This window comes from Fringilla coelebs (assembly GCF_963513975.1).
Source record: "Fringilla coelebs genome assembly, chromosome: 1".
NCBI lineage: Eukaryota > Metazoa > Chordata > Aves > Passeriformes > Fringillidae > Fringilla > Fringilla coelebs.
Window position 1 is genome coordinate 34,602,029 of NC_140028.1, and position 27,943 is coordinate 34,629,971.

The 27,943-nt window shown below is 38.9% G+C and overlaps 1 protein-coding gene across 25 annotated transcripts in view; it reads right to left on the bottom strand.

Annotated features, from left to right (window-relative positions):
* Window positions 1-1,571: 1,571 nt before the first annotated feature.
* Window positions 1,572-27,943, bottom strand: part of SULF1 (sulfatase 1) — a 185,509-nt gene continuing 159,137 nt past the window's right edge. For 24 of the 25 annotated variants that reach the window (XM_084218747.1, XM_084218743.1, XM_084218752.1 and 21 more), the window contains 10 exons: window positions 18,052-18,268; window positions 14,546-14,792; window positions 12,778-12,874; window positions 12,596-12,690; window positions 12,123-12,188; window positions 11,461-11,633; window positions 10,333-10,475; window positions 10,105-10,228; window positions 9,184-9,217; window positions 3,824-3,983 (listed from right to left, as the gene is read on the bottom strand). In XM_084218747.1, coding sequence (XP_084074873.1) covers window positions 3,953-3,983; window positions 9,184-9,217; window positions 10,105-10,228; window positions 10,333-10,475; window positions 11,461-11,633; window positions 12,123-12,188; window positions 12,596-12,690; window positions 12,778-12,874; window positions 14,546-14,792; window positions 18,052-18,268 — 1,227 coding nt within the window. In that variant the 3' untranslated portion in view covers window positions 3,824-3,952. Of the gene's footprint in view, window positions 3,984-9,183; window positions 9,218-10,104; window positions 10,229-10,332; window positions 10,476-11,460; window positions 11,634-12,122; window positions 12,189-12,595; window positions 12,691-12,777; window positions 12,875-14,545; window positions 14,793-18,051; window positions 18,269-27,943 lie in introns of all 25 variants that reach the window. The other variant, XM_084218754.1, reaches the window with a different exon arrangement.

A 27,943-nucleotide genomic window follows, 5' to 3' on the forward strand; every position in this document is an offset into this window, starting at 1 on the left:
TGAAAAGTGATGTCAGAGCGCACAAACAGGATTGGGCTTTGCTGAAACTAAAGGAAGAAGTTTGTTACAACGTCACATGTACCCAGGCGCTCAAGTCTAATCCTGGGCAGATCTTCCTTGGAGACAAGGCTGTTGTGCCACTTGGGTTCTCAGCCCTGACTATTTTACACAGATCCCCTCTGAGTGTGCTTGTGTGACTGCAGCGTAGACAGCTGCAGGCATCTCAGGGGATTTTGGCTGAGAGAGTGCAGGGGGTCTGTGCTCAGGCCTGCACTCTAAAATACCTTCCCTCAACTGTCACAAAAACCTACAGCTGGCTGAACTCCAGAATAATGCTCTGATCCAAATGTTTGTTTGTTTCTTTGTTTTTTGCAGCTTTTTGCAAAGCTGCTAGTGTGCATTTACCTCAGTAACTGCTAATGTGCATCCTACCTCAGTAGGATTCACCTATTGATAACAGCTCTGAGTCAGTCCTTGCCCATGGTGGGGGTTGAAATGATTTTAAGGCTGCTTCTGACCCAAGCCACTCTGTGATTGTGTGTCTAGTTCTGGAACTGAAGCACTACACATCTTTGCTCTTCTGCAGTGCTCTCAGGGGGTCTCAGAAAAGTGCCTCACACTGTCCAAGGATGTGAGGGCAATACTGGCTGCCTTATCTTAAATTCCAGAGGGAACTTTTTGCATAACATTGCTGCCTCCCAAAGATGTGCCAGTTCTACTGTCCATCTCCAGGAGCCCTTCAGAAAGTCATGAACTATGTACTGCCTTTCTGAACAGACACATCTCTACTGCTCTGCAGATCACAAAAAACTGCTTTGAGATACACCCTGTGCTTGCTAGTGTGCTTTCAGGGCAGACTTCTCCCAGGGCTCTATCTGACATTGCAGTAACTGCTTTTTGAACACTTGGATTCATCCACTTTCCTGATCCCCGCAAACATCACCTGTAACTTCATGTCTGCAGGAGCATCAGAGTCCCAGGACTATGTAAAAGAAAGAAGAGCTCAAGAAGCACAGGTTCAGAGGCTGAGTTTAAGTATGAAAGTACTCTTATTCACAGGCCACCAAACAAGCATACAGTTCATGTAAGAGAGAGTTTACCTTGAAAGCTAAGTTCCTTTTTGTGCTGACTCTGGTGCAAGGAGACACAAGTCCTGACTAGTGGTTCACTCTTGGTAAGCACTGCCATGTCTGGTCTGCAGTGCTGTGCTGTCACAGGGGGGGCTGTGCAGGGAGGAGACAAAGCAGCAAAGCAAGACATGGCTCCATGAAACATTTCATTACTTCTGGGAGCTGCTGGTTGTGCAGCTCGGTGCATGGAGTTCAAGGAAGAAAGGACCGGATGAATTTGGAATTAAAAAAAAATTAAAATCCCAGCATGTCTTAAACAAAAACATATATACATTGCTCACATCTCCAGGAATAAATTGTCCCTGAAAGAATGTTGTGTGTTATTTTGTTACCTGTCGCTTTTGATGTGGATGGATGCTTAAAACTGAAACTGTTGACATATTTTTGAAATAAACCTTATTCAGGAGGAAAACTGGATCATGTGGACTTCTCTGAAGCAGGTAAAGTATAACACTTTTTATTTCAAGAAATATTGCTTCTAGACTTTCCCGAAGCCAGAATTGTACTATAAAAGTATCACAGAAATATTATACATGATTTAAAAACACAGTTTGTATCCTAGTAACTTAAAACCTATGTACAAATAGCATCATTCATGACCATAAATATGTGTTTCTATCAATCAGCCCATGACACATACATCAGATAAAGAACTAGTAATTTTAACATATTTACAGAGTCCATCAAAAAGACTGCTTCGTAAAATTATTAAAATGCTACTAAAAGAATCTCCTTTTTTAAACAGTTTCAACTTAAAATACAATGTAATGAATGTAAGTTTAACCTGCAGTGCTTGCAATAGCCAAAAAATATTCACTACACTAAATAACATGTAACAGATAGGAAACACACCCGTGATTTGGACACTGTGGAATTACGTCTGAGGTAATTCTCTTTTGTTGCTGTTGTGATAATTATTTAGAAATTTATAAAAAAGCAAGGGAAAATATTAAGTTTTGACTAATACAGATTTTCGAAGTCATTTTTGTGTTACACTTCATACAATTTAATGTTTGGTAAAGTTCAAGAAAAAATTTAGAATACAACAACAAAAATTATTACTAAACTATTATTTTTTACTCTCGTGTGCCTTGTGTGTCTAAAATAATGGAAACCTAACATGATTTTATCATTCCCTTTAATGCCTGTTCAAAACAGAAAAAGAATTCAAGACTCGAAATGATAATAATGCTTTCAAGATATTGCTCAGAATAATAAAAATCAGGTGGGGAAACAAAAATATTTATGTACTGATGTAAACCTTTCTACCAGTATCAGCAAAAAAAAAAAAAAAAAGTCAAAAAAATTAATGGAATTTTAATACCGACAATAGCAACATATAGGGAAACAATCCAATTTAAACAAATCCTTTTACAGTTAACAATCATTAGCCATACCTTTCTGAGAGTAAATTTAATAAAGCAACAAAAACATGCAATATTTTTGCTAAGATAATATTTGAAGAGTCTGTTTCCACAATCCATGTTGTTTACCTCTTTCAGGTCAGTCTGTTTATTGGTTTCACAATTTCATAAGACAATGAGCAAGCTAAGAACCTGTAAGGTATTAGATGCATAAATGGTATGGCATACAGATTTTAAAAGTGCATTTTACTTGAAAGCATGGCATTAAGAATTGCCAGTGGTTAAAATAATTGATAAAAAAGACATTATGCAGGCATACTGGGTGAACTGAAACACTCAGTCATGGTGGGATCATTTGGAAATAGAGAAAGTGACTTGGACATCCTTTTTGAAGAAATAATTTTTAGCTTTCAGAGAATGTGCTACTGCATTTGAAAGTTAACACTGTTTCCTTTAATGGAAAACTGGAAATCTTGCTTCCCAGTGTGGAGAAGTGAAAGCATGTGCATGTGAATAAAAAAAATAAAAATGCACAGAGACAAATACTGAACTGGGCTCAATTAAGCTGCAAAATGTATCTACAATAAACATGGAATGTCAGTTGTCTTGATTACCTTTATTAGTTTGCTAATAAGAAAAAGGAGAACTTATTTAATGGTTTGCAACTTGATCTAATCCAAGGAGAGTGGAGCTGAGGCACTGCCTTCTGCATTTAGGATTTGTGAACTTTCTCCTGCAGGACTCTGTTTGGCTTTTTTTAAGAAAGTTCCTTCCTCCTGGGTACTGACAGGTGAATCCCTAAAGGATATGTTTACGGTTTGACGAACGAAGGGTTCATCAGACCTCATGGGAAGATACATTTGGTCTTCAAATATATCTTCCACAGTGTCACTATCCTGATGAGTGTCTTTTTGAGGAATGCTGATGGGCTGCAGCATGAAGCTATGCCGGGACTCCAACTCTATCAAACCGTTCCCACTGAAATCCATATCAAAACGGTCCGATTCTTTATCCTCCATCCATTTTTCAGCTGGATGACTATTTCTCCAGTGTGCATCATTCAAACTACTTTTCTCAGGAATATCATTGTTTAATTCAAGTTTCCTCTCCTGACTTAAATTCACTGTGCTCAAAGCAAGGGCTGCAAAGTCTGTTGGCACAATAAGCTGCAACTCTTCTGCAGTCAGGCCGCTGGACTCCTCAGCAGAAGTCATTTCCACCAAGGTGAACGGCGCGGATGATTCGTCCCCGTTGCTTTGGCCAGTGTTATCCTTGTCTGGTTTATTTTGCTGGTAGTAACTGTTCAGCAGTGCAAACATTCTATCTACATCCTTCAAGTAATTAGTCCAGTCAGCCAGACTAAGTCTAAAGTTGTGTCTGTATTCATATACACTTTCATTCACACTGTACAAGTCTTCCAGTCCTTGCCAGTCAATGTCGCCAGTGAAAATGGGCAGCTTAGCCTTCCCATCCATCCCATAATTGTCCTCTGTTGAAAGAAAGAATAAAGCCTACTGGTGAACACTATTAAAGGTGCAAGCAAAGCTTCCATGTGTGTTTCTACTTCAACTGGCTTGAAAGCAGCCCTGTTCATAAAGCAGATAGCTCCAAGTGTAAGACACCGCCCCTCTTCTGCCAGCAGATGAATGGTTCTGGCCTTGGCTGTGTTCACAGCCCCTGCTAAACACACAGCAAGAACTCCCTGTCTCCTGCTACTGCCCTGGGCTGAGCAAAAGAAAGAACAAAATCTGGTCTAATGGGGCTTTGTGATGACATTCAGAGACAAGTCCTTCTTCTGATATTTCAAGGCAGGAAAAATGTTTCAATACACAAATAATTCATTTGCCTTTCTTGAACACTACAACAAAAAGTGCAATAACCAAACAATGGTTAAGTAAAAAAAAAGGGGACTAACTCTGAAAGCCATTGGTGACCTGAACTTCAATGCCCACATGAATTTTGTTTCTGGATAGCTTAAAAATATGGTCTACAAACTAACCAGACAGATTTTATTTAGTAATGATAGCCAAAGGGGGTTTTAATGTATTTCATAAACATCCATTTTAGCTTACATGGAGCAATTAGGGGAAATGAAAGCTGTAAAAAATTGGTGTGAATGAATTTATAGGACTGCACCACTTTGTAAAATAGTGTTAAAACATAAACAGAGAATCTTCTTAAGGTTTTGGGTTTTAAAAAAAAAGCTTTCAAAGAAAATACCTAGCAGCCTTTTCAAATAATAAGTCTGAATAAAGGGTATAGATATGGGTCTATAAAATAACAACTGAGCTGCATTTCTTATTGATCACAGCCAGAAAATGCAAAGACACAAAAGAAACCCATTTCCAAGATATTTTAAAAATTTGCTACAATAACTACAGTGACTCAGATTATCAAGCCCATTTTATACTGAAAAGTAACACTGAACAGCACCAATTTATTTAATTCACTGGGCAGACTCAATTCACTGGAAAGATTTTATCAACAAGGTGGTCTACAAGGAAAGACAAATCAAGCAATGCAAACATTTGTCAGGGAAAGTGACAATTTTGCCCTTATAAATGATATTGCAGGCAATCTTTAGTAATTAACTAACTGATAATGATTTATTCTCTTCATGAAAACTGTACAGGCAGGTAGGCTAGTAGCAATTGGTTTAGGAGTTCAAGTGGCTACATTCCAACCACGTGAACTGAGCTCAAATCTTCATCTACATTGAGCCCTGCATCCCCAAAGATGGTTCTTGGCATCTCCATTCATCTGTTTGTATTTTAAGCTGCTCATTCTAGTAGAACAGAAGATACAACTTTTGTCCATCATAGATTACATTCTTTGCTTCTTACTAGCTTGGGATTTCACAGTAAAAGAATTTCCCCAATATTTAGTCCATCATATGGAAAGTCAGAAAAATACCATTATGGTCAGAAAAAACTTTGATATTTTCTTACAATGTAAGGCCTTACTCTGCTCCCACCAAAGGAGACCACTTTCCTTCTTGAAAACACCTGAGTCTTTGCTCCTAATTGGAAATATTTTGCAACATAAAATTAAAATATTTTATTTTTAAATATCAAATTCTAGAATTTTTTTTTTTTGCAAACATTTGACAGTCTTCCTGATCCAGGAAGAAACAAAATCTTTCTGGATTTGGTAGAACAGCTATGACAGAGCATCTTCTTTCTTTCCTGAAGCAGACAAGAGAAATGTAATCATGGCATGGCCACATGAGAGCCATCTTTGTAAGTCACATTATAGATAATTTGTTTCCTGAAACAAAAGATAATTAAATACCACAGAGATTTCAAGAATGAAGATTTACTCTTCCGGTGCTTAGAGGTATAAAGGGCCCTAGAAAACATCATGGCAGGGGGCTGCTTTTGCAAGGAATTTAGTCACTAAACCCTCGAAGATATTAACCAATTAACCACACTGCAAATGCAACAATATTTAAATTTTTCTGTTGTTATTTTTATTGGTAGGGTTTTGGGTTTTTATTTCCTTTGCCAAGTCAGAGCCTGTATAGGAAAACAAACTGTTGTAGGGACAGTCATGTGGGTTGTTATGTTATGGCTGGAACAAGAGTGATGCTGTTTGACTGGTAACAGGTTTGGGGACAGACCAGGGGACTGGGGGGCAAAGCAGGAGCCATAAAGGTGCACTTGGGCCCAGGAGAGCCTCTGCTGCCCATCTCCAGCAGGGGAACAGAGGCTTGAGCTGGGTGGAAGGTTGGGCAGTGGGGAAGTCTGGGGATCAGTCAGCAACAGGGCAATGGGGCTGTGCTGCACAGGAGTAAGATCAGCAAAGAATTTGAAGTGCTCCTACAAAATAGCTGAAAGTCTGAGTCAGAGCTACATGGTCCTTCACTCTGGATCTATTTTTTGCTCTCTAAATGTGACACTGTTTCTGCAGTCTCAGAGAAGTTTCACAGCTGGGAAGGCACTGGGAATTGTTCCATGATCTTTGTGTCACACAGAGGAAAATAGCTTGTTTGAAGACAGAGATAACTTATATTCACATATGTTAAACAAACAGGGAAGCAAAGTCTTAAAGTCCTAGAGCTATTTTGGTTGACTGAGCAAATTACTTCACAGTTTAATTCCACAACTTGCAGTAAGCATGAAAAGTTTCCCACTGAAATTAAAGCAAACAGAGGGAAAAGGAGAGGAAAGAAGAGGTTTTTCCCCTGTAAGAAATGTTGTTAAAAATAAGTATGAAATGGGAAAGTGCAGATGAGTTGCATTTGAGAAACAGCATGGCAGTGGTTTCCTTGATCAACATTTTGGAATTTCTCAGCTATGACATAGATCCAAAAGAGAAAAAAAATTGTTGATAGCTGTTAAAAAAAAAACTTGCTCCTTTTTTTTTTTTTCTTTTTCTGTTTTGCTGTTTGTTTCTTCATTTGTAGATCAAGCTTTAGTTAAGCTTTACTCTCCATTTATCCTACCCTGGCATCCTCTATAATGCCATCTGTCCCTGTTTTATCTCAAAACTAATAAGAGATTTAATATGCCTCCTTTGAGACTAAAGACAGGTGGGAAAATCATATCCTTGGTGGCTTTGAAAAACTTCAGACAAGTAAGAGAGGAGAGAGGAATGTGCAGTTCACACATCCTGGTATCAATCTTGTCTGCAGAGCCACACTCTGTCCGTCACAGGGCAGAGGTGGCACCAGCTCTTCCCTGCTGAAGCCCTCTGTGCCTTTGTGCAAAGCAAACAGCATCATTCCACATGGGCCTGTTGGCCCAGTGCCTTACTGCAGCACAGGCAGTGCTTTACTAACTCGTGGCTTTTTGAACTGGAAACAGGTCTAAGGGAGAAGCTACATGATCTGAAGGAAGCCTAAGGAGCAGTTTAGAGACTTTCCATTGTTATTCCATCTGCTCTCTTCAGGCAGCAACAGAAGGATCCTCTAGTAAATCATTGTAATGATTCCTGATAAATGGGATTTGTTAATTTTTGTTTTGTTTTGGTTGGTTGGTTTTGTTTAAGAAAAGAAAAACATTCCACCAAGATGGGGCCTGAATCAAAATGCTGAATGTGTAAATTGAGAAACTGGTAGTCTGCAATATCACGACACAGAACAATATTGCTTATGTTATATTGTACTGCTATTTGTCACAGTAGCAAAATGTTTATTGTATGTTCTTTGGTATCAGAGTTAAAGTGTTTTTGTTGCTAAACAGTGTAGGAAGATATAATTTAAAGATTAATCCTGTGTGCTCTACTATTTCATATAATCCTATAATTCAAAAATGCCATTTCTGTTAGACCTGTAGCTAAAATAAGGAATGCTTACTTACAAGGACTCCTTCTAATGAAAGACTTAAAAGCATAATTACAGGGATTGCTTTCTATCATTGTAGCAACCAGTTCCCACCAGGCTGTAATGAGCAATGCAAACAGTGGGATACAAGCCAAACGAAAGCTTATCATTTTCCTAGATCCCAAAAACTAGGAAATACAAAATTGGCTGCAAAAGAAAATGTAGCTGCTTAAATTGATTGAGATCAAATGTAGCTGCTTAAATTGAGACCTATACACTGAAATAGATTAGCTTAATTTTTCTCTGACTCCTGGAAACTAATGAAAAGGCTCTTTTCAGAAGACCCTGTGAAAAAGGTTTTATGTAGACTTGTATACCCCTTGGACTCCCTTGTTTATGTTTCAAGTAAGCAATGTACATCAGCAGCTACTCCTCCAAAGTGTATAGAGGAGAAAATGTATAAAACTGATAAACTGTGAAAAGGAGTCCAGTCTAAATATGACACTCCACCGATGTTAATCTGTTTTTCACCCTGAGAACAAGTACTGTTCAGTGAACAGCAAGTGCAGTACTCTTTAAACCTGCAGTTTTTTCAGTCTCTTCAGGTTTTTGCTTTATGTTTGTCTGGTTTCTCCACCAGGAGACACAGGGCTCTGAATGATAAACATGTAGGTATAAGTATACTTTTAAACAGAAAAATATACTTTCAAATAGATGTCTGTCATGTATTCCTCAGGTTCAAGTGTTAGGTTTTAAAAACCACACCTGGTGCCTTTCCTCAGTTCAAATAATACAACCTTTTAAGGAAATTTTATTTCATGCTTGTCTGATCTGGTCCCAGCCCAAAGGAGCTTCATCTTTCTGCCACACTTAAATTGAACACTCTCCTGCTGGCTTCAGAGCACAGGCTGCTCATATTGAGCACTGCTTTTGCTTAAAGTGGTATCTGCCAACACTTCCAAAAGCCAGTGAGAAGATTTTCCTTTGCTTCCATAGGTTTGACTAGCTTCTTTGTACTTCAGGAAGCCTTATAAGCATACCTAGTTTACATTCAAAAAGCAGCTGTGAAGACCTACTAAATAAAACCAGAAAAACACCTCCAACCCATCCAAAATCAACACGATAACACAAGAGCAACCCAAAAGAGGTGATTCTTCCTGTGTAATTTTCCTTGGGCAAACATCTAAGGAGCACAGGCATGAAACATGAGCTGTATGAAGTCTTGCTATGACAATGAGCTACATTAAATGCAGAATGGTAGGTCTAAAAAACAATGGCCAAGTTCAGCGTAGGGTGGTTAGAAAATGCATGCATCAAAAGCTACGCTGTGTGCGACATGGCAGGATACAGACATTAGTTGAAATGGACTGGAGTCATGCAATTATTTGGAAAGAAGCTGCTGAGGAGAATAAAAAAGTGTGGATACCTGTGTGGATCATAGCTTCCTCCATCTTTATTTCCTGATATAGGAAAATACAAGAGTAACTTTTGTTAGTGTTTAGAACTTGTAAAACCATTCAAAATGTAGTTTTCCATGCACAGCATCTAATTCCTAAAAAGAAATGTACTGTGTTAAATAAAGACAGAGCTGCAGTCCAATAAAGATTTCCTGGAAGTTTTACATTAAAGATCTGAAAACCCACAGGTTTTCAAAAATAATAAAACCCCAAAACAATTAGAAAAAAGAGAAACATTGGTAGATGTAGAAAGAGATACAAAGAGGCAATACCACAAATTATGTAGAATGGAGCATTCCTGTGAAAAAATAATGAATCACAATGTTCAATCAACCAAAGTGCAATGCATTCCAGACACTTGAAGTAAAAAAACTTTGTTTTACTCAGAGACTCTTGTAAAGAAATGTTGCTTTCTTCAAAAATGAAGGAGGCTACTGGTGATTAGAATTTTGCAACGTTAAGTCTCAGTTGTGGTAAGGACCCTGAAGTTGTTGACATAGGCAAACAGCATTTGAAATAAACACAGGATTTAATGCCTCACCTGATACTGGGAGGCAAAAACTAATGAAATAAACCCTGCAAGAGAGAAAAGAGTTATGGCTGTGAAGATCTGCATGCAGCTGTTATTGATTAGCTCCAATAACGATATCCCTTCTGCAGCATTTCTGTCAAGTGATGGGTTTTGCCATCAATATCTGTCAAGAATAACCTGTGCAGACTTGGAAAGAAGCCTCCTGGTCATGCAGATGTGTACAATTGGTGTATATGGATAATTTCAAATTGTTCAGAGCAATACTTAGGAGAGTGACACTTCATGGATACAATTAGAACGTAAATAGATGAAAACAATGTTAATAAAATGTAAATAAACACTACTATTTGTCTTGTACCTGTTTCAAGTCCCTTTGGCCTTGGATTACACTGCTTGTAACCTTGACAACTTCTCAGTTCCATAAGCTGGACGTGTAATTGATTCAAAATGCCTCTTTCCACTGTGTGAACTGTATTGGTCAGCTGAGAAAGAGAGGAACCAAGGGAAATGATGCTTGTTAACAAAAATTAAGGAAACCCTGGAGGAGTCTGGTGAATGACATTTTGAAACAGGGAAAGGGGTTTACCTGATAGGGATCAGTGTTCATATCAAAATATTCCAAGAAGCCAGTTGCAAACTCACAAAACAGAAAATTGTGGGTGTCGTTAACTGTTCGCAGACACCAGTAAGTGTTGTTGTTGGAGCTTGTGCAAGCACAGAAAGAACCCACTGTAATATAAAAACAACTTACTAGTTTCCAGTCAAAATAATATGCTTGTTTCTTCTACTAGTACCTTAAATTACAGTAATAAAATACTAGCTTTGCCTTAGGTTTTTATTTAGATTTATTTAGATTTGGGTACTGTGACTATCTGTGAACAGAATTAATAAAAATAGTAATGGTATTACAATACAGTAGCCCCCCTTTAGATTGTGGACTTTGTCAAAAGGACATTTTTTTACCCCATGACTGTTGCTGAAGCATTGCCTGAATGCACAGCAATATGAGAACTCTTTTCATAACTTTTTGTTACTCCGCAGTTAAAAAGAGATTAACTAATGTAATTGTCTTTAAAGCAAAAATCATGCATATGACTACTTTAGGAATATTTTAAAATGTAAAGTCCATAGCAGAAGTCCTAGTACAATCAGAACAGATTATCACTTGGAGACAATTTCTTTCTCCAAATGAAAAGTTTTTCTTGCAAATTTTCAGCTTGGGGTTGAATACGTTGTAACTTAATCACCACCTGATCTTGAAATTTCTGCAAATAAAGTTTTCAGTCACTTTTCTTTCTCCATCATCACAAGTGAGAAAAATACTGGTTTTTAATGCTGAATCCTGAGAAAAGTTTAAATATGTCTCAATGGGATAGTAATCTATATACCCTGAAGTTTAAAGAGACTTAAAATATCCTTTACCTCTGATATTTTGTTCATATACACAAGTGCTACGCAGTTGTCATTTTGAAAATATTTTAGCACATAAAAAGTGGAATAATGGGAAGAAGTCATAAGGGTTACTATCTGTATTTTGTTCATGATATGTTGTTTATTATATACTTTGAAATAAAATGTTAAAGTAGACCTTTTATGTGCTGAAGTTTTTGACAACATTAAAGGTCAGAATAATGCTCTGATTGCATGAAGTGAAAAACCAGTGATACAGCAGAGGATAACCTAGATCACATCTGCATTTTGACACAAGACTCACAGTTCCAGAATGGTGCAGTTTGCCAGTGGTTGTTGTCATGGGTGAAACACGTCAGCCCGGGCAGGCTACACTCATCTCCCTTCTTCTGGCGCCTTTTTCCCTTCCGCTCCTTCTTCCTCCTCCGGTTCTCTTTGAACAGCTGCAGTTTGCCATCCACCTCCTGCGCTGCTTCTCTGTTCAGGGAGGAAGTTGGGCATGTCTGACTAAGAACAGTCTCTGTTTGGTTAACAACAGCACCAGCAGTTTTTACATCTTTCTGGATTTATAAAGGTGAAAGGATGAGAACAGGACCTTCTAGCTCAGCTTCCCCAGCTGTTAAGATAAGGTGTTCCCTTCAGCATGCATGAGAAAAGACGCACTGCTGCATTTAGATTTTACTGGATCGTCTTAAAAAATATTGATCAGTTTCTGATAATACTGTTTTCATCCTTTTCCTATCAATAGGTTGAAGAAATATTATCCATGAACTTTCACAAGTTGTCCCAAAACTACTGAATGTTTCTTGTGATAGCTTGCTACATGTGACCTTTTCTTCCCTTCACCCCTCTCCACAAAAAGCACAACAAAACCCTAACCAAAAAAACTCCACAAATGCTGAAAGCTACATTTCTCCAGTCACCAAAAAGTCAGTTGTAAGAGTGAGAGGTTAATAACAGCCTTACTTGAAGGGATGAAGATGGCTCTTGAGTTTGTCTTGGGCCTTTACCCCCTTCTCTTTGTTGTAATAGCTACAGGGAAAAAATTTAGGAATTATTAATTAATTAAACTATTTTCAACACAAAGCCAAAACAGAAATATACTATGGCTGACATTTTCTTAAGGAACAATACAGACTTAAAAATGTCACTTAATTTAAGGAAGTTCTATCTGTGTGATCCTATGCTAGGTTATAGTAGAACTATAGCTGGATTCAAACATGTTAATAGAATGCAAACATATGTAATCTTAAAATGTTAAAGTTTATCTTCTTGTGATTCACAGTAATTTCTACTCATATCTAACTAAAAAAGAGGCCTACAAAGGTTATAAATATCAATAAAGCTTTGTGTTTTTATTTTCAACCTCAAAATCCCTGGAAAATGTATAGGCCTTAGAAATCAGAGTAGTATTCAGTATTTAGTGCCACCTCTCTTACCTCTGTTTACTACAATCACATTCATCTGGTTTTCTTCTTTTTAGGTGTCCTCTAACTTCCCTCAAATTCTTAATTTTGTCTTGGAGAGCTTCAATCTGCAAAGAGGATACTTCTGAGTCAGAATTATTCTTTGAAAAGCTATCAGTGTAAAGACTTCACTGAGATTTTAAAATACCTCTTACCTCCTTATCAATGTAAGCCTTGTGATCCTTCCAGGCTCTGGCAGACTGGTACAGCTCCCTCTCACAGTGAATAGTGTCATTTGGAAGAATGAAACATCTGTAGATGTGAGTTTTAGAAATAGGAAAATGAAGGTCACTTGTTTCCCAGTTACCCACCCATTTTTTCTCTTTCTTCCAACATTCCTAATCATTTTTTTTTAATATATTGTTAGTAAACAGATAAAAACTCTACAAGGTCTTCCTTTGTTGACTTAGCAGTAACAATTGCTTTTATCTGTTTTCTCTGGAAAACTTGTCATCCACAACAGATGGTCTGTGCCTGCTAAGCAAAAAATGCAATACATTCTTATTCAATCAGAAATGAAATTGAAACTGAAGTAAAAATCTGCTCAGAATTTAAAGCCCCTTGTTAATCAATTGTGCCATTGTTTATTTAACAACCAGCTGCTGAGAAATACGTTCTTCTTGCCACATGAATGTGGCTCATCCTCCCAGCATGCAAAACACTCAGGAAGAGATCATACAGTCAGAGGGCTGAAGATCAATATAATCAATAAAGACCAAGAAGAACCAAAGTTAGAGGAAAGAGTTCAAACACGTCATTAAACAAAAAGTCTCCAGAGCATTTGGGTTAAAAAACAGTGCAATAACAAAAATATTCACAACTGTGTTTGAAAAAACAACTCTACCAAGAGGAAAAAAAAAGCACAAGAAAGACTGAGGCAGTGGACTGAGACAGAAAATCCAGCAGAGTGCAGGCTGGGCCTTCAAAGTCACCATGCTGACGAACAGAAATTCCTAATTAGAGAAATATAATTTTATAGACAGAACTTTTCTTTGGGTTCTCCTTCATCATAACTTCTTTTAATTTTTGAGAAAATAATGGAAAAAAGATGTAGATGCTTATCTCTTCCAATGTTATCCTATTCTGTTTTTTTCTTCACTCAAAGAATTCTGAAAGCAATGCTTTTCTGTAAAGGTCAAAGCACTTTATGGAGAAATCGTACTTTTCCTGGAAAATTATTTAAAGCTTTAATAATTCCATGGTTGGAAATTATCAGTGTAAGAAAGGATAATTTCTCCTATTAAAAACTAACCTTTGTGCTCTCCTAAAAAAAAAAGAAGAAAAGAGATAAACTCTATTTATATTTTCATATAATAGAACAGATTCAACAAAGTTGGTTTTTTTTTTTTGCCTATATATTCCTGGGTTTTGAAAGAAATCATAGTAACTTTTCAAAATTAAAAATTAGTTTGAGAAATTTGCCTTTTCATTCAGATTTAGTGTATCTTGAATAAACAGGTCTAACATATCGTAGCTAGTGCCAACAGCTGCAAGCAACTAAGCATTAAGAAACATGATGTAGCTGATCTAATCTGTCCCCATGTAGAGTGGGACTTCAGTCATCTCAGATGTAGGCCTCTATGCTAAACTGGTAGTCTAAACTTTATAATAAAGAGCAGAAGCACCAGCTTAACAGGGTGATTAATCCATCATAAGATTCATATTTTGATACAAGGGATGAATTTCCCTCCAGAGATGCCTGCTCCTCTCTAGAAATAAAACCTAAACCAGAGGTCTCCAATTAAAATACAGATACTAAATATAAATTATTCCACTTCCTGAAAAATGCAACTCAGGTGTATCTAAAATCTATGATGTCTGTTTCAAGGTCCTAAATATTGTACAGAGGGAGAAAGAGTACAGCTAGAAAATGAAGATTTGGTTTTAAGAAACAGAAATACCATACAGAGAAAGTAATCGTACTTGTGTGTCACTCTGACAGAGCTGGGTTGACCCAAAGCATCAGTGCCATCAGCAACCATAGCGTCACGAGCAGCATGAGCAGTTTCCTCTCCTTCCTCCTCATTTCTAGCATTGTGACGCTTGGTGATACTTCTGGTCTTCAACACCTGCAGCTCTTCTTCTTCCAGATTTATGTCATATATCTCACCTTCAAATTCCACAGACAAGGACCGGGTTTGGCGAGTGTGAACAAATCGAGGTTTGTATTCTGAACCAGAAGAAACATTCACAGTCAAATATATGTATATGTACACGCACATGTACATGTATATATGTAGGTACATGTGTATATACATGATCTGTGCCATGAACACAAAACATATTCCAAAGAGAAGAATGCAGTTCAATAAAACCAGTTGATTTTTTCTGTGACTCTACAGAAACTTATTTAATGGTTTTTTGATACATTGTGCCCCACGCTTCCATGAGTAGCATGAAATTTTGGTTGCTTCGAGGTTTGCATTTCATGTTAGTCTGACCTTATGCCATAGTTAGCATCTAAATCTTCAAATAAAGAACAGTATCTCTGAAATCAGATATCTAGAAACAGACCCTAAAAAAATCAGAGAATGCAGGATTAGAAACCACTTTAGAAAATGAAATCATTCAGTACTGTGAAACAAGGCCACCATCTGTAAATTGGCATGTGACATATTAATGCATACTTTAGAGTTAAAAATTAATTTTGAAAAGGCTGACACGTTTTCCATTTTAAAGGTAAGAATTTAGAGGTTAAGAATCCATCAGATATCAGTGTCTGTATGCATCTATATGTATATATGTACATATACTTCAACATATATGTAGATGTACTTTGACATACATGTCATCTGTATTTGTGTGTGCAAGCCATAGACCACCAAAGAGTTGCTGCATTGCAGAGATACAGTGAGATTAATTATGCCCCTTTTACCCCTTGAAAGCTCTGGGCTTAGTAGGGTTACAGCTCTTTTAGTTACTGTGCATATGAGTAAGATTAACTAAGACAATTAACTCTTTTGAGAGGTCTTTAATTTCACGCACAAGACAAACCTCTGCTTGGTCTCAGTCTGAAAGACCTTACTTACACTTACACAAAAGCACTTGACCCAAACCAAGATAATAAAACTGACAGTCAATACCACACCAAAGCATGTTCTGTCTGGCAATGATGCCTTGCAAAGCCACACACACAGAGCTCTAGACATACAAAGTTGAGCTTGTAAAAGTCAGTTGTAGGACATTTCCATTTGTTGCATCTATGCTGAACACACCCACGTCACCTAACAATAATTTATCCACCAGAAAACAGCAGCTGTAAGAAAGTACTGCTTTTGGCAGGCAGCATCAGTTCTTGTGAAGTTTTTATGCTAGTGTCTCTGAGAGACTCAGGCTGAATCTTTCCTGCAAGAATCTTTTAAAGGAGAAGATAGTGATCCTCATTAACCTTTTCATTCAAACCACCCTGTTCTAAACCTTTTCAGCAATCACCTGCTGTCAGGTGAAAAAGTCTCAGTCAAGGCAATGAGGACATTCATCTTCATCAACAGAAAAACTAGTTTCAAAGCATCTTTCTGGTCTGTAACCATATTACTCTTTAATAAAATTATGTAGAAAGATTCACAGGGTAGATGGGACAATTTCTTGCACTTGACAGCCTCTGATCATACTGCTTAGTAAACAAGTGGCTGAAAGGGTGGAATATAAAGGCATCTCATGCATGTGTCATCTGAAGACAAGCCTGAATTAGTAATTCCCTTCAAAATACTTCATCATTATGAATCTTTCTCTGCTCTACTCAGAGGAGTGTTAAGGCAGAGAAGGGAAGAGATGTAAGAACATTTTAAAGAATTAAAGCATAGCAAAACAACTTTTTCCGATGCCTCCTTCAGATGATTTCCATCCTTCCCCGACTTTCTCTCCCCAAGTAACTTGCTCCAGTCACAATCCCCTTTCAGCCCTTGCTGGTGACTTGGCAGCACCTCTTTCCAAGGCACACAGAAGGTATCTCCCCACAAAAATATCACTTGAGGTAATATTCCCCAGTTTGAGAATCACCCTGGCAGCTTGTGGAATGTACACTTTTCAGCAGAGCTCTGCCTGTACACACTGTGAGATTCCTCAGATCATTCTAAACAAATGGAAGAAATTAGATCAAGACAGTATTTAGGCCAAACAATGAGACAACGTAAGACAGACAAAATTGTGGTTGAATGTACAAAGAATACCAGGGATTCTTGTTCACATCCACAGCGTGGGGGCCTTTAAATCAGGAAATATTTGGAATGATACTGACATTATTTTCTGAGTTCATAGACATCTGTGCAGCACTTTCTAACTTTTGTGTTTCTCATACAACTTCACTAACTTCACTTCTTGCTTTGAAGACCCATCTTTATTTTATTCCCCAGTCTTGTACTCTCCTGTTGAAGAGCAGGAGAACACAGCCTGCTCTTCAACAAATTCTAAAATCTGTTTCTATTGCTTCAGCTACAGAAATTCACTTACATTGCTGGGCAGAGAGAAGAAAAATCGCGCTCCATTTAAAATAACAGCCTCTTCAAATAGGCTTCTTTTGCAGAAACCATTAGCAGAAACAAACCCAAGTGCTACAGTCCTAAAACCCGCTTGTACAAAAAATCCCTTCAGCCCACGCTCCACTAGAGGACACTGTGATCTCGCTCATGTCCCTGCGGGGATCCCGCTACAGGACGCGCAGGGCAGGGAGAAATATTGAGAGAGCTGGGCAGAGTTTCGGTCCTGCAGCAGCCCCGCCGCGCCTCGGGGAGCAGATGTGTGCGGGGCATCAGCAAACAGCGAGTGAATTCAGCCTTAGCCATGCAATGAAACGCTTGCCGCGGCCGCCTTGGCAGGTGGCGGCCCCGAATCACGGCGGAGGCCGCCGGGCTGTCGTGTGTGAGCTGGGCGAGAGGTGGCACCAGAGCATCACCGCCACCAGCGCCGCGCCGCAGCCTAAAGGCTGCTCCTCATCCTGATCCGGGGGATAAATACGGTTGTTCTTGCTGCTGTTGGAATCACAGAACGGTTTGCATTGGAAAGACCTAAAGGAATACCCAGTTCCAGCACCTGTGCCAGGTGGACAGGGGTGCTGGAAGGAACGCTTGCCGCTAGAACAGGTTGCTCAATGCTCCGCCCAACCCGATCTTGAACACATCCAGGGATGGGGCATTCCCTTCTCTGGACAACCCTCACAGTACTGATTTTCTTCCTAATATTTAACCCAAAGCTACTCTGTCCAAGTTTAAAGCAATTCCCCCTTGTCCCATCACTAAATGCCCTTGTAAAAAGTCCCTCTCCAGCTTTAGGCCCACTTATTACAGAGGCAATTATGCAGAACCTGACTATCAATTCTGGACATCTTCATTAGACACAAAGGTGAAAGCAAGAGCACACTGGTAGAAAAATGCTCTGCTAGCCATTTCCCCCTGCTCTCTGCCTCAGAGTCCAAGCGATCAAGTAACACTTACTTTGCACATGAGGGTTTCTCAGGAACTGTCTTTGATTTTTCCTTTGGGTCCTGCTGTTCCGGTAATCAGTGTCTCCACAGTTGCAGTCTTTGTCTTTGCCGCCGTAGCCCCGGGAGTGGAGGCTGCGCGTTCTCTTTCTGATGGCAAGGATGTCGCTCGACACCTTGCACTTGTGAATTCGAAGTTTGCCAGAAGCATCCTCTGTGCACTGCCACTTCTGCGAGAGAGAGACATGAAGGTGATTTCCCAGCAGCCTTCCAAACCCCTGTTGCTTTCAGGTAGACAGTAAAAGGAGACAGGTAAATTTATTTTTAAATTTAAGCAGTCCCTTAAATAGCAAGCTGAGAAGGGAAATATTTTAGGGCAAAAATTCAGTCACATTCTCCACAATGTCTTTCTCATGCTAGGAGAACATAAGCTTGAATGAAATCACCTCAAATCTTCATAAAATATACAACCCAGACAAAAAAACCAAAACAAAACAACAAAAACCAAACAGGTATACATATAAATCAAGAGTATCTAGACTACACATATCCCTGAAAAGAGCAAGTAAAAAGTCTTAATTTACTCAGTCGAGGAGTAGTGGCAAGGCAGTTTTCACCCACCCTTTTTCTTCTCTGAAAAAAGAAAAAGTACTTTGTTCTGTGATTTGGATTCTCTAGCATGATTCAGGGAAAAAATTTTAAAAATCCCCAATCCATGGATGAGGAAGAACTGGTTCAGTTGTAGAGTGTTTTGGAAAGAAAAGAACAAATTGTGGATGTAATGTATGAAAAATACATAAACCATTCCCTACAGTCAGCAGATGCAAGCAAGGGGAAGAACCTTAGGGACAGTAAACAAGAAATTATCTTGGATAAACTCCTTTGGATTTATAAGTCATGAGATTTGTATGAGACTTGGGAGGAAAAGCCCTGGAAGGAGTACCTGTAAAAAGCATTTTATGCGTGCTGAATATCAGAGCAAGTGTGGGAGAATGAAAGGAAACAGGTTTTTTTTCCAGTTTGTCTGCACAATATCTGTCTGACTTAATTATCAACATCACTGAACCAGAAGATTCCAGGTGGATTTTTCCAATGGATCCCATCACCTTCACATTTCAAATTAAAAAACAACTGGGACTTTAATTTCCTTTCCACATCATACTGTTTTAAAAACCCTAAATGTTATTTAAAAACAAAAAAAATGCGTAGGTGCTGAGAGATCCGAGCTCCTTTGCCCACACCCAAAGCTTGCCATACATGGCACTCACAATACACTACACAAAATAAGAAGTCTGTGAAGATTTTAAGCAGCGGTAGTGGGAATAACAATAGGTAGAACTAGAAATAGCTGTGCTTATTTATAATTTTAATGCAACCATAAATGACTATTACTCAGTCAGTTTTGTTCACTTTTGCATCTTAAGCCACAATGAACAGAGTTTGCATACAAAGCACTAAGCTTGGCTGGATATTGCAAAGAACAAAACTCAGTAATGCTACTGGTAACTGGAACCTTTTAGCTGCAGTTTCAGTAAAGTTTCTCTGTACTGTGTCTTTTTTTGGTTCCCATGACTGAATAGCATAAGTAGCTTTCTCTTGCCTCATTAATAATAACAAGACAGATGAATGCTGGTCCTAATGGAGTTGCCAGCTTAATTTTTGAAATGGACGCTAATATCGGAGCATGCACATTTCGGTAAGCTCCATTAACTAATGGCTGCTCTGGACTGTTTTGGGGATGCTGTCATGCTGACTGAAGAATGGAGAAAGAAAACTGAGCCTCAGGTAGATTTTCTGGCCTGATAACCTGAGGAATGAGCTGATGTGTATCTGAACCACAGCACCATGAGTGCACTCTCTGGCCTAACATGTGGGCTGAATTAAAGATGGATTCCATGCTGAGATCCTCCTGTGGATTGGCATGACTCTGATCTCAGAACAGTAAGCCATGTGTAAAAGGACCTTAATTCGAACAAGTCCAATAACTGGCAGAGAAATTACACTTGTGCCCAGACTTTCAGTGTGAAGGTACATCTATAAGTGACAATGTAACTTTCTACAAGAAAAGGCGTCCAAGAGCTGTAAAGCTTTGCAGATTTTGTTCTCCCATAGCATGTGCTCTCTTCCTTCTGCAGCAAGAGATGATTGTTACAGGATAAGAGTTGACTGCCCCACTATATTTCCTGTCTTTATTGGGTACGTGTTACATTTATAAACATATGGCACTAGCTTTTAAGGAGTCTCAAAAGCAGCATTTCAAATTAGAATAAGTATTCTCTTTGTCTCTTTGCATTAATCATAGCAAGAGGTTGTAGGAGTGACTTCAATAACCTTTTAGATCATTTTTAACAGTATTATGACTAACACTGAAACAACACGCTCTGTGTCTAGTACAAGCCAATAATAGTTCCCTATTTAAAACAGGGATTAAATGTGATTCATTTCCTTTTTATTTTCCTTTTAAAATTTTTTTTTTAAAAAAGTGTCATTATAAAGATACTTTGGAGTTCTAAGATGGAATTTTCAGCCTAACTTTCCTGAATTCCTGCCCATGCCAGTGTAATCAGACACTGAGCATGCCTTATGCAGTTCACTTGTAATGGTCCTTCTGCTCATCTTTAGATCTATAAAATGCCTTAATGCACATAAAGGAAGATTCTGAGTGAATGCACTGCCCTGTCCCCTGTTTTCTACCTTCTTTCCCAGTTTGAATACCAAACTATTCTTTGAAGTTCAGGACAATTAATTTTGGTTTCTGGATCACCATTTCTCCATCAATTAAATAACCCCATTAGCTAACACAAGCTAAATATGCCTTCACAAAATTTTAATTTGCACATGTTTTCTTATTTTGCCCATGTTTATTTTCTTTCTTACAGTGATATTTCACAAGGCACATAAGACAATCTAACAATTCACTGTTGCCAAAAGAATATAAGATAGTCCTTGCTTTTGGCTGCCTGTTGATTTAGGGACCCTTGCACTGATTTATTCCCACCTTGGTAGGAGAAAAGAGAGCTAACTCAGAATTAAAAATCTCTAAACCAATGGCAGAGAAAAAACCAAGCCCCTGACATTTGGCTGCAACAAGCTGTTATATTGTTTCAGTCATGTTGTGAAACTTCATCTGTGTCAGCCTTTTTCCTAGTCATTGACTCATCTTTTCCTTCTTTCATCTCATTTCATCACCTACCCTCCAGCCACTATTTCCCTCTCACCTCAGTTCCCACCTTCAGTTCACATTCCTCCTCAATTTAGGTTCAGAGGGAAAGCAAAGGTGAAAAAGCATCTTTAATGCTTCCACGCCAGGGGAGCCCTGACACCCCACACCCGAAAGCTGATGGAACTTAGCCCACTGGGAGGAGCTTTGCTAGTTTACAGCCACCCTGAACCAAGCAGGGTTTGTTCTGCATACGCACTTGGAGCCTTGGCTGGGTTTGTGTGTGCTGGCTGCCAGCTCTTCCCAATGCCTTCCCTGCCTTCATCAGCAAATTGCAAAGGAGCTTAGAAGAGATAAAAGTGTCAAAGGACTGAGCACCTAAGGACTTTGGGTTTGTCTTGTTTGAAACAAACAGCCTGAGGGGCAATGTAATTTCTCTTCACAGCTCTCTGAGGAGGGAAATCAGCTAGGGTGATGTGGATGCAGTGATAGGACATGTGGGAATGGTTCAAAGTTGTGCCAGAGAAGATTCAGATTGGACATTAGAATGCAGTTCTTTACCAAGAGAGTGGTCAAACACTGCAGGCTTCCTGGAGATGGGGTTGTTGCCCCAAGCCTGTCAATGTTCAAAAGGCATTTGTGAAGTACTGTTAACAACACACCATGGAAGCGGCCAAGTAGTTGGACTCAATGATCATTGTAGGTCCCTCCAACAGAAATAGTGCTATCCTATCCTATTGGACTGATTTAGGCTGAGGTAGAGTTAATTTTCTTTACAGTGGCTGGTATGGGTCTGTTTTGGATTTGTGCCGAACACAGGGTTGATAATATGGAGATGTTATTGTTACTGCTGAGCAGGGTTTACACAGAGCCAAGCCTTTTCTGCTTTTCATACTGCCATGCTGGTTAGGAGCCTGGGTGTGGCTGGGGGGGCTGGGAAGAGACACAGCTGGAAAAGGCAACCCCAACTGACCAAAGGGATATTCCAGACCACAGGACATCATACTCAGTATATAAAGTTAGGGAAGAAAGGAATATTTGGAGTCATGACCTTTGTCTTCCCAAGTCATTATTACACGTGACAGAGTTCTGTTCTCCCAGGGATGGCTGAAAAACTGCCTGTCCCTGGGAAGGGGTGAATGAATTCCCTCTTGCTTTGCTTGCGTACACTGCTTTTCCTTTCCAAACAAACTTTATCTCAACCCATGAGTTTTCCAGCTTTTGCTCTTCTGATTTTCTCTTCAATCCCACTGGTGGGGGAGAAAGTGAGTGGCTGTGTGAGCTTAGTTGCTGGCTGGGGTTAAACCACTATACCTATCCTATCCTATCCTATCCTATCCTATCCTATCCTATCCTATCCTATCCTATCCTATCCTATCCTATCCTATCCTTTCCAATCCTTCAGAAGTCAATCCACTTTAATCGTGGCCAAACCTGAAGTTTAAACATGTAAGTACTGGTGCCTGTTCCTCAGTGTTGAGGCAACCAAGGCAACGGTGCTGCAGCAGGAGCTTTTCCTTGGATAATGGCACCAGCATGATGCACTTTCTTCTGGGGATAGAGGTTTGTCCTCGTAATGACATTTCAAAGACAAAGGGTAGAACATGGGCTGGTTAAAAGGGATGGTTTGTCCTTGGTGGCTTTGCTTTGCCTTGCTACCTGGCATGGCTCCAGTTGTGACTTGCAGCTACATAAGGAAGCCAACACCAATTGACTTCATAACTACCTGGGGTCTCAATTTCCTGGTATTAATCAGTTGTGCCACAGCCTTAAAATTAAGTCTATTTCATTACTGATTATAATTAAGGCATAAAACTATACATTCAGAATGAATCATTGTGATGTGCTCTACTGTAAATAGCTACTTAGGCAGGACTCCCTATCAGCTTTGTGCAGTTAATAGACTGTGATGGATTTGAGACAGTTACAGCTCCCTTATATAGAGGGGAAATGAATTAGACAAGTCATGAAAAATGTCCCAACAGTAGGCAAGCTAAAGGTTTCTATGAAATGTAAACACCTAGTATTTGCAGTAGACACATCAGTGTTAAATACCTTGTCAGATTTTATCACAAAGTTACGAAACCCCGAAAAACATGCAACCGGAAATATAACATAGCAGCAATATTTTTACAGGTGTTTTTTCATTTTTGTAATGTATGACTGGCTTTGAGTATTATTGCTCAGCTTAGGGAATGTTAAGATAAGGCCTGAAAAATGAAGACTTCATGAATTTAAACATGTCCTCAAGATCTCATTTCCCTTTTTTCCTGTTTCAAAAGGTACATTCTAAATTTGAAAACAGTATAGATGGAAATACTGTCGCAGGCTGAATATGTGTGCACCATTTTCCTTCATTAGCAGCAACCAGACCTGGGGGAGTGCCAGAGGACTTGTGATAATGCTGGAAAAGGAGTCTGGTTCAGGGCTGTGCTACTGCAATCAGAGCTGTCTTTGCTTTCTCTGGGCCATTAGAAGAGGCTGTGTCACACAACATATTGAAAAGTGCCCTGTAATTAGTTGTCTACGGTAAACAGTACAGAGCAGCAGCAGTTCATTTCTGCTGAACTGGACCTGAATACTGAGAAATGTTTGCTAGTTAAGGTCATGTCCTCTGTGCATTCCCATAGAGCAGAACTGAACCCTGGTCCTGACCAAGGCTCCTCTATGCCCCTGGAAATCCTAATCTGTGTTGTTTCATCTCAGCAGTACTTCAACATTGCACATGAGTGCAGCTGTTTAACAGGGATGGTTTCACTCAGGAATTTGGAATTGCTGTATTTTTGTGGAAAAAAAATCTCCTCCTCCATTTTAGAGCTGAATAGATACTGCCTGTAATGGCAGGTCCCAAGTTTTGCACCACTCTCTCATAACTGAACCACTTTCTGTCGGATCATGCCCCAGAGTCTGACAACGTGAATATATTCAAAGGCAGTTATTTATATACAGCCTTAGGCCCTGAGAAGTGTTCCTAAAAAATGCAATGGTCGGGGTTCAACAGATACAAAGAAGTTTGTCCTACGAGAACTGATGGGCAGAAATGTATGACAGACTTTAGAAATACTTTCAGATAAGGGCACAGGGATGGAACTGGAGGGAAAAAGGAATGAAGGAATTAATCACTAGATAACAGAAATAGCTATATAAAAATTAGCAATTTTGAGCTACATCACAAGCTTAGGAAAAGAAAGAAAAATTGCCCAGAAATTTTACAGACTACAAAATTTTGCATTCTTGCTGTACAGACAAGATTGATTTTAAGTGTCATAGTTATAGCAGTTCTCTAGTTATAAAATATGCATGAACTGCTTTGTCAGCTCTAGAAATGTAGGCACCTAGTTAAGACAGCAAATATTTCTCCTGTACAGCATTCTCTACCAAATCTATTAACTTGCCTGTAGTTACAGCGCAACATTGAGAGACTTCTGTTGTTATCCAATAAACATCCACTATCAGGTGCAAACAAACAGTAGCTAACGAAAAGGACAAATTTAATCCTTTAGCTACAAATAGTAATGCCAATAATGATCTGTTACTATTGTGTCATATACATTTAACTTGCAGCAGACTTAGCTTATATTCTATTTCACTGGATACTTTAAAATGGAAACTCTGCAAAAAGAGAACCACAAAGGAGTACTACAGAAAGCGTTAAAAATAATTCTTGCATAAACTGTGTTTTCTGTCTAATCATTTTTGGTACAGAGAGTTACTTAATAAAGGTTTAAAGAATTTGCTTTGTTAAAAACTGTGCCACTCTACCAAAAAGATCATTCTGTTAGAGAACACCAGTAAGATGACAGTGAAAATGCTGAACACAGTTGTGCATTGAGAGAGATGAAACCAGTGAATCCAGTAATCTTCCTGGAATATCTCTGGATTTTATCCAGAATAGACTTCATATGTCCAATTAAGAATTGCTTGAATTTAAAGAATTGTCAAATCTGGGAAGAGCTGCTCTCTGTTTGATAAAAACTTAAATATTTAGGCTGAAATGTGAACTATTTAGGCTGAAATATGAAATACCATGCCTTGAAAGATTATTTTTACAGATAAAGAAACTTATCTTCATATTTGGTTTCAACTCATAAACAGAGTGGTATTTTAACCAGAGGTATCATAATTTCTGGCAATTCCTATGAATTCTTGAGCAACTAAATTGCAAGCATGTTTCTGTAAGCTGTGAGGGATGACTCTGCAGGGTCTAACTACAAGGGCTGTTCACTAAGTGCATGAAGTACGCACTTAGTTTTAGGCACATAACTGGTCCCAAACACATGTGCTTCAGTTAAGCCTGTGCATAGATACTCCACTGAATTATTACTAAGAAAAGATGGTATCAGTGGGGAGTTGGCAAAGAAGAGACAGCTTTGAATCAATGCTCTGGTAAAACAGGTTGATCACCAAGTGCTTTCTGACTCCTGCAAGTATCAGGAGGTTGTTCTGGAATCTGGCGAATCAATGAGTGATGTTAATATGCCATAGCATAATTTTAGCTGGGTTTTAGTGAGTGCTCAGGGTCTGGCTGTCAGTGGCTGGCCAGCCATCTGACACTTCTGGCCAGCTCTTACCAATGTATGTGTTTTTATTCATACTCTGCAGCTGGTCATAAAGCTGACCTATACAAATGTATGGTCTGTGATATTTATTTTATGAGAACATAGATACTCGAGCCAAACCAGACTACACCTAATAAGCCCCATTCTAATTTCCTTTACAATATTATCTGTGAGCTGATTGATGGCAAGTGTTCTTTCAGTATGGCAAATAGATGTTCTTTCAACTGAATGCTGATATGATAATTTCATAAATATGAATATCAATAATAAAATTAAATTCTTATGCTAGGGTTTTAGAGGGTGAGAAATAGGAGCACAGGCTACAAAACATGCTTTTTGAATCAGAGCCAGAAGAATCTTGTACATTTACCACAAAGCTGATGTTTGGATTCAGCAACACGTCTCCAGTGACTACCCGTAAAACCTCAGATCACGGTAAAATACGCTGAGACCTAATCTAACTAAAATCTCACTGTACAGTCTTCAGGCATTTTCTCCAAATGAAACATTATTTCCTCAGGGTAGTTTTGGGATAGAGTTCCTCAGGAGGAAACTCAATATTATGCATCTCTAAAGCTGAGACGCATGAAAAGAGAGCACAGGGAAGGTGTAGCTACAACCTGTCTAGCACAGTGTGAGCTCATGTGCGTGCATGTGATACCAACATGGGCAGCACGACGTATTTTCCTGCTCTGCCCACTGTCAGTGCTCACTGGAGCTGGCAGAAGGCCATGGATTTTACAAGTTTCAGACCTTTGCTGTTCACAAACTGGCAGGTAGTGTCGAGCAGATGGTAGGAGATGTATGCCCATAAAATAAACAGACCCATGTCTGGGTTTCACTGCTGAGTCATCCAATCTAAGAGCTGAAATTTTAAACACAGTGCTTCACAGTCCTCATTTTGGGAGGGTGGTTCTTTTTTTTTTTTTTTTATCCTATTGGGAAAATTAAAAAAAAAGATTGCGGTTTGTGTAATTTTTCTAAGAGGACAAAAATGCATATTTGGCTATGGATTTGATACTGATTATAAATAATGGATTGAGCAGTACACTGGAGACATCCAGCCTCTATCAGTCACCAGACCTCATAAGGTAACTGTGATCTGGGAAAGAGTGTTAGGTCCCAGAAGTCAAAATTATGCCTTAGGAAAATTCCTATGACTCAGACTGGAGAGAAAAAGAATAAATACTTATGAATTAACTCAACTCCTTAATTACACGTTTAGGTAAAGAAAGAGAGAAAGAAAAAGTATAAATGAAAACACAGTTAACATGGTTTTATTTGATATTTGCTAAGTATCCAGAAGAATTTCATGAGTGAGAAGATGGAACGAGTTCAAGAAAAATAACCTGCTGGAGGATTTAAGAGCAGCTTGCCTCTAAACCTCCAGAACTAACATATATTCTTGTCTCAGGTTATTCCAGTGGAAAGCTGAGAAGAGATTTGTGTCATGATAAGGTTGCATTAATCCAGAGAAACATTTGTTCATATGTTATTTTTTTCTGCTCTGTTGGAAAATTAACAAAGCTTTATTACAAGCTTTATTGACACCGTTTCCCATATTAAAACAAAAGCAGGGTTATGCTGCAGATGAACACTGCAGATGAATGCTGCAGATGAATCAATATTTCTGTATGGTGTAGCTTATTACTGAGAGGATAAATATATATATCAATGAATTATAAAAATACCCTGCAAACCATTTAAGTGTTAAAACCCATCAGTATCCACTGCTAAACCAACTGGGCTCAATCAGAAGACCTCAGTAAGTCACGCCATGTAAACTGGTGACAAATTTGGCATATGAACTATGAAAGAAACCTCCTGTTCCCATCATAATTTTTTGAGCATTCTCTCATGTGGAGATGTGGAGGGAACACAAAGGAAATGTCTATCCTTCTCCAAGCCCCAAGCTGAGCAGGGAGCCCACCAGCTCCTGCTCCCTTTTCCAGAGGAGAGAATCTGGCTGATGTGATGGGACTATCTGTGCTTTGGGTGAGCGCAGATCAACAGCTGGGGCAGGGCAGGGGCTGAAATCTGGTCTATACCAAAATATGACATGGGCAGGTGACCCATAACTCACTTACAAGTTCATAAAATTAGCAGAACTTCCCAAGCTACGAAGTTGAGGAGGAAGAAAAAAACACGAAATCCTCAAGGCCAGGTACTAAGCAAGCAAAAAATTA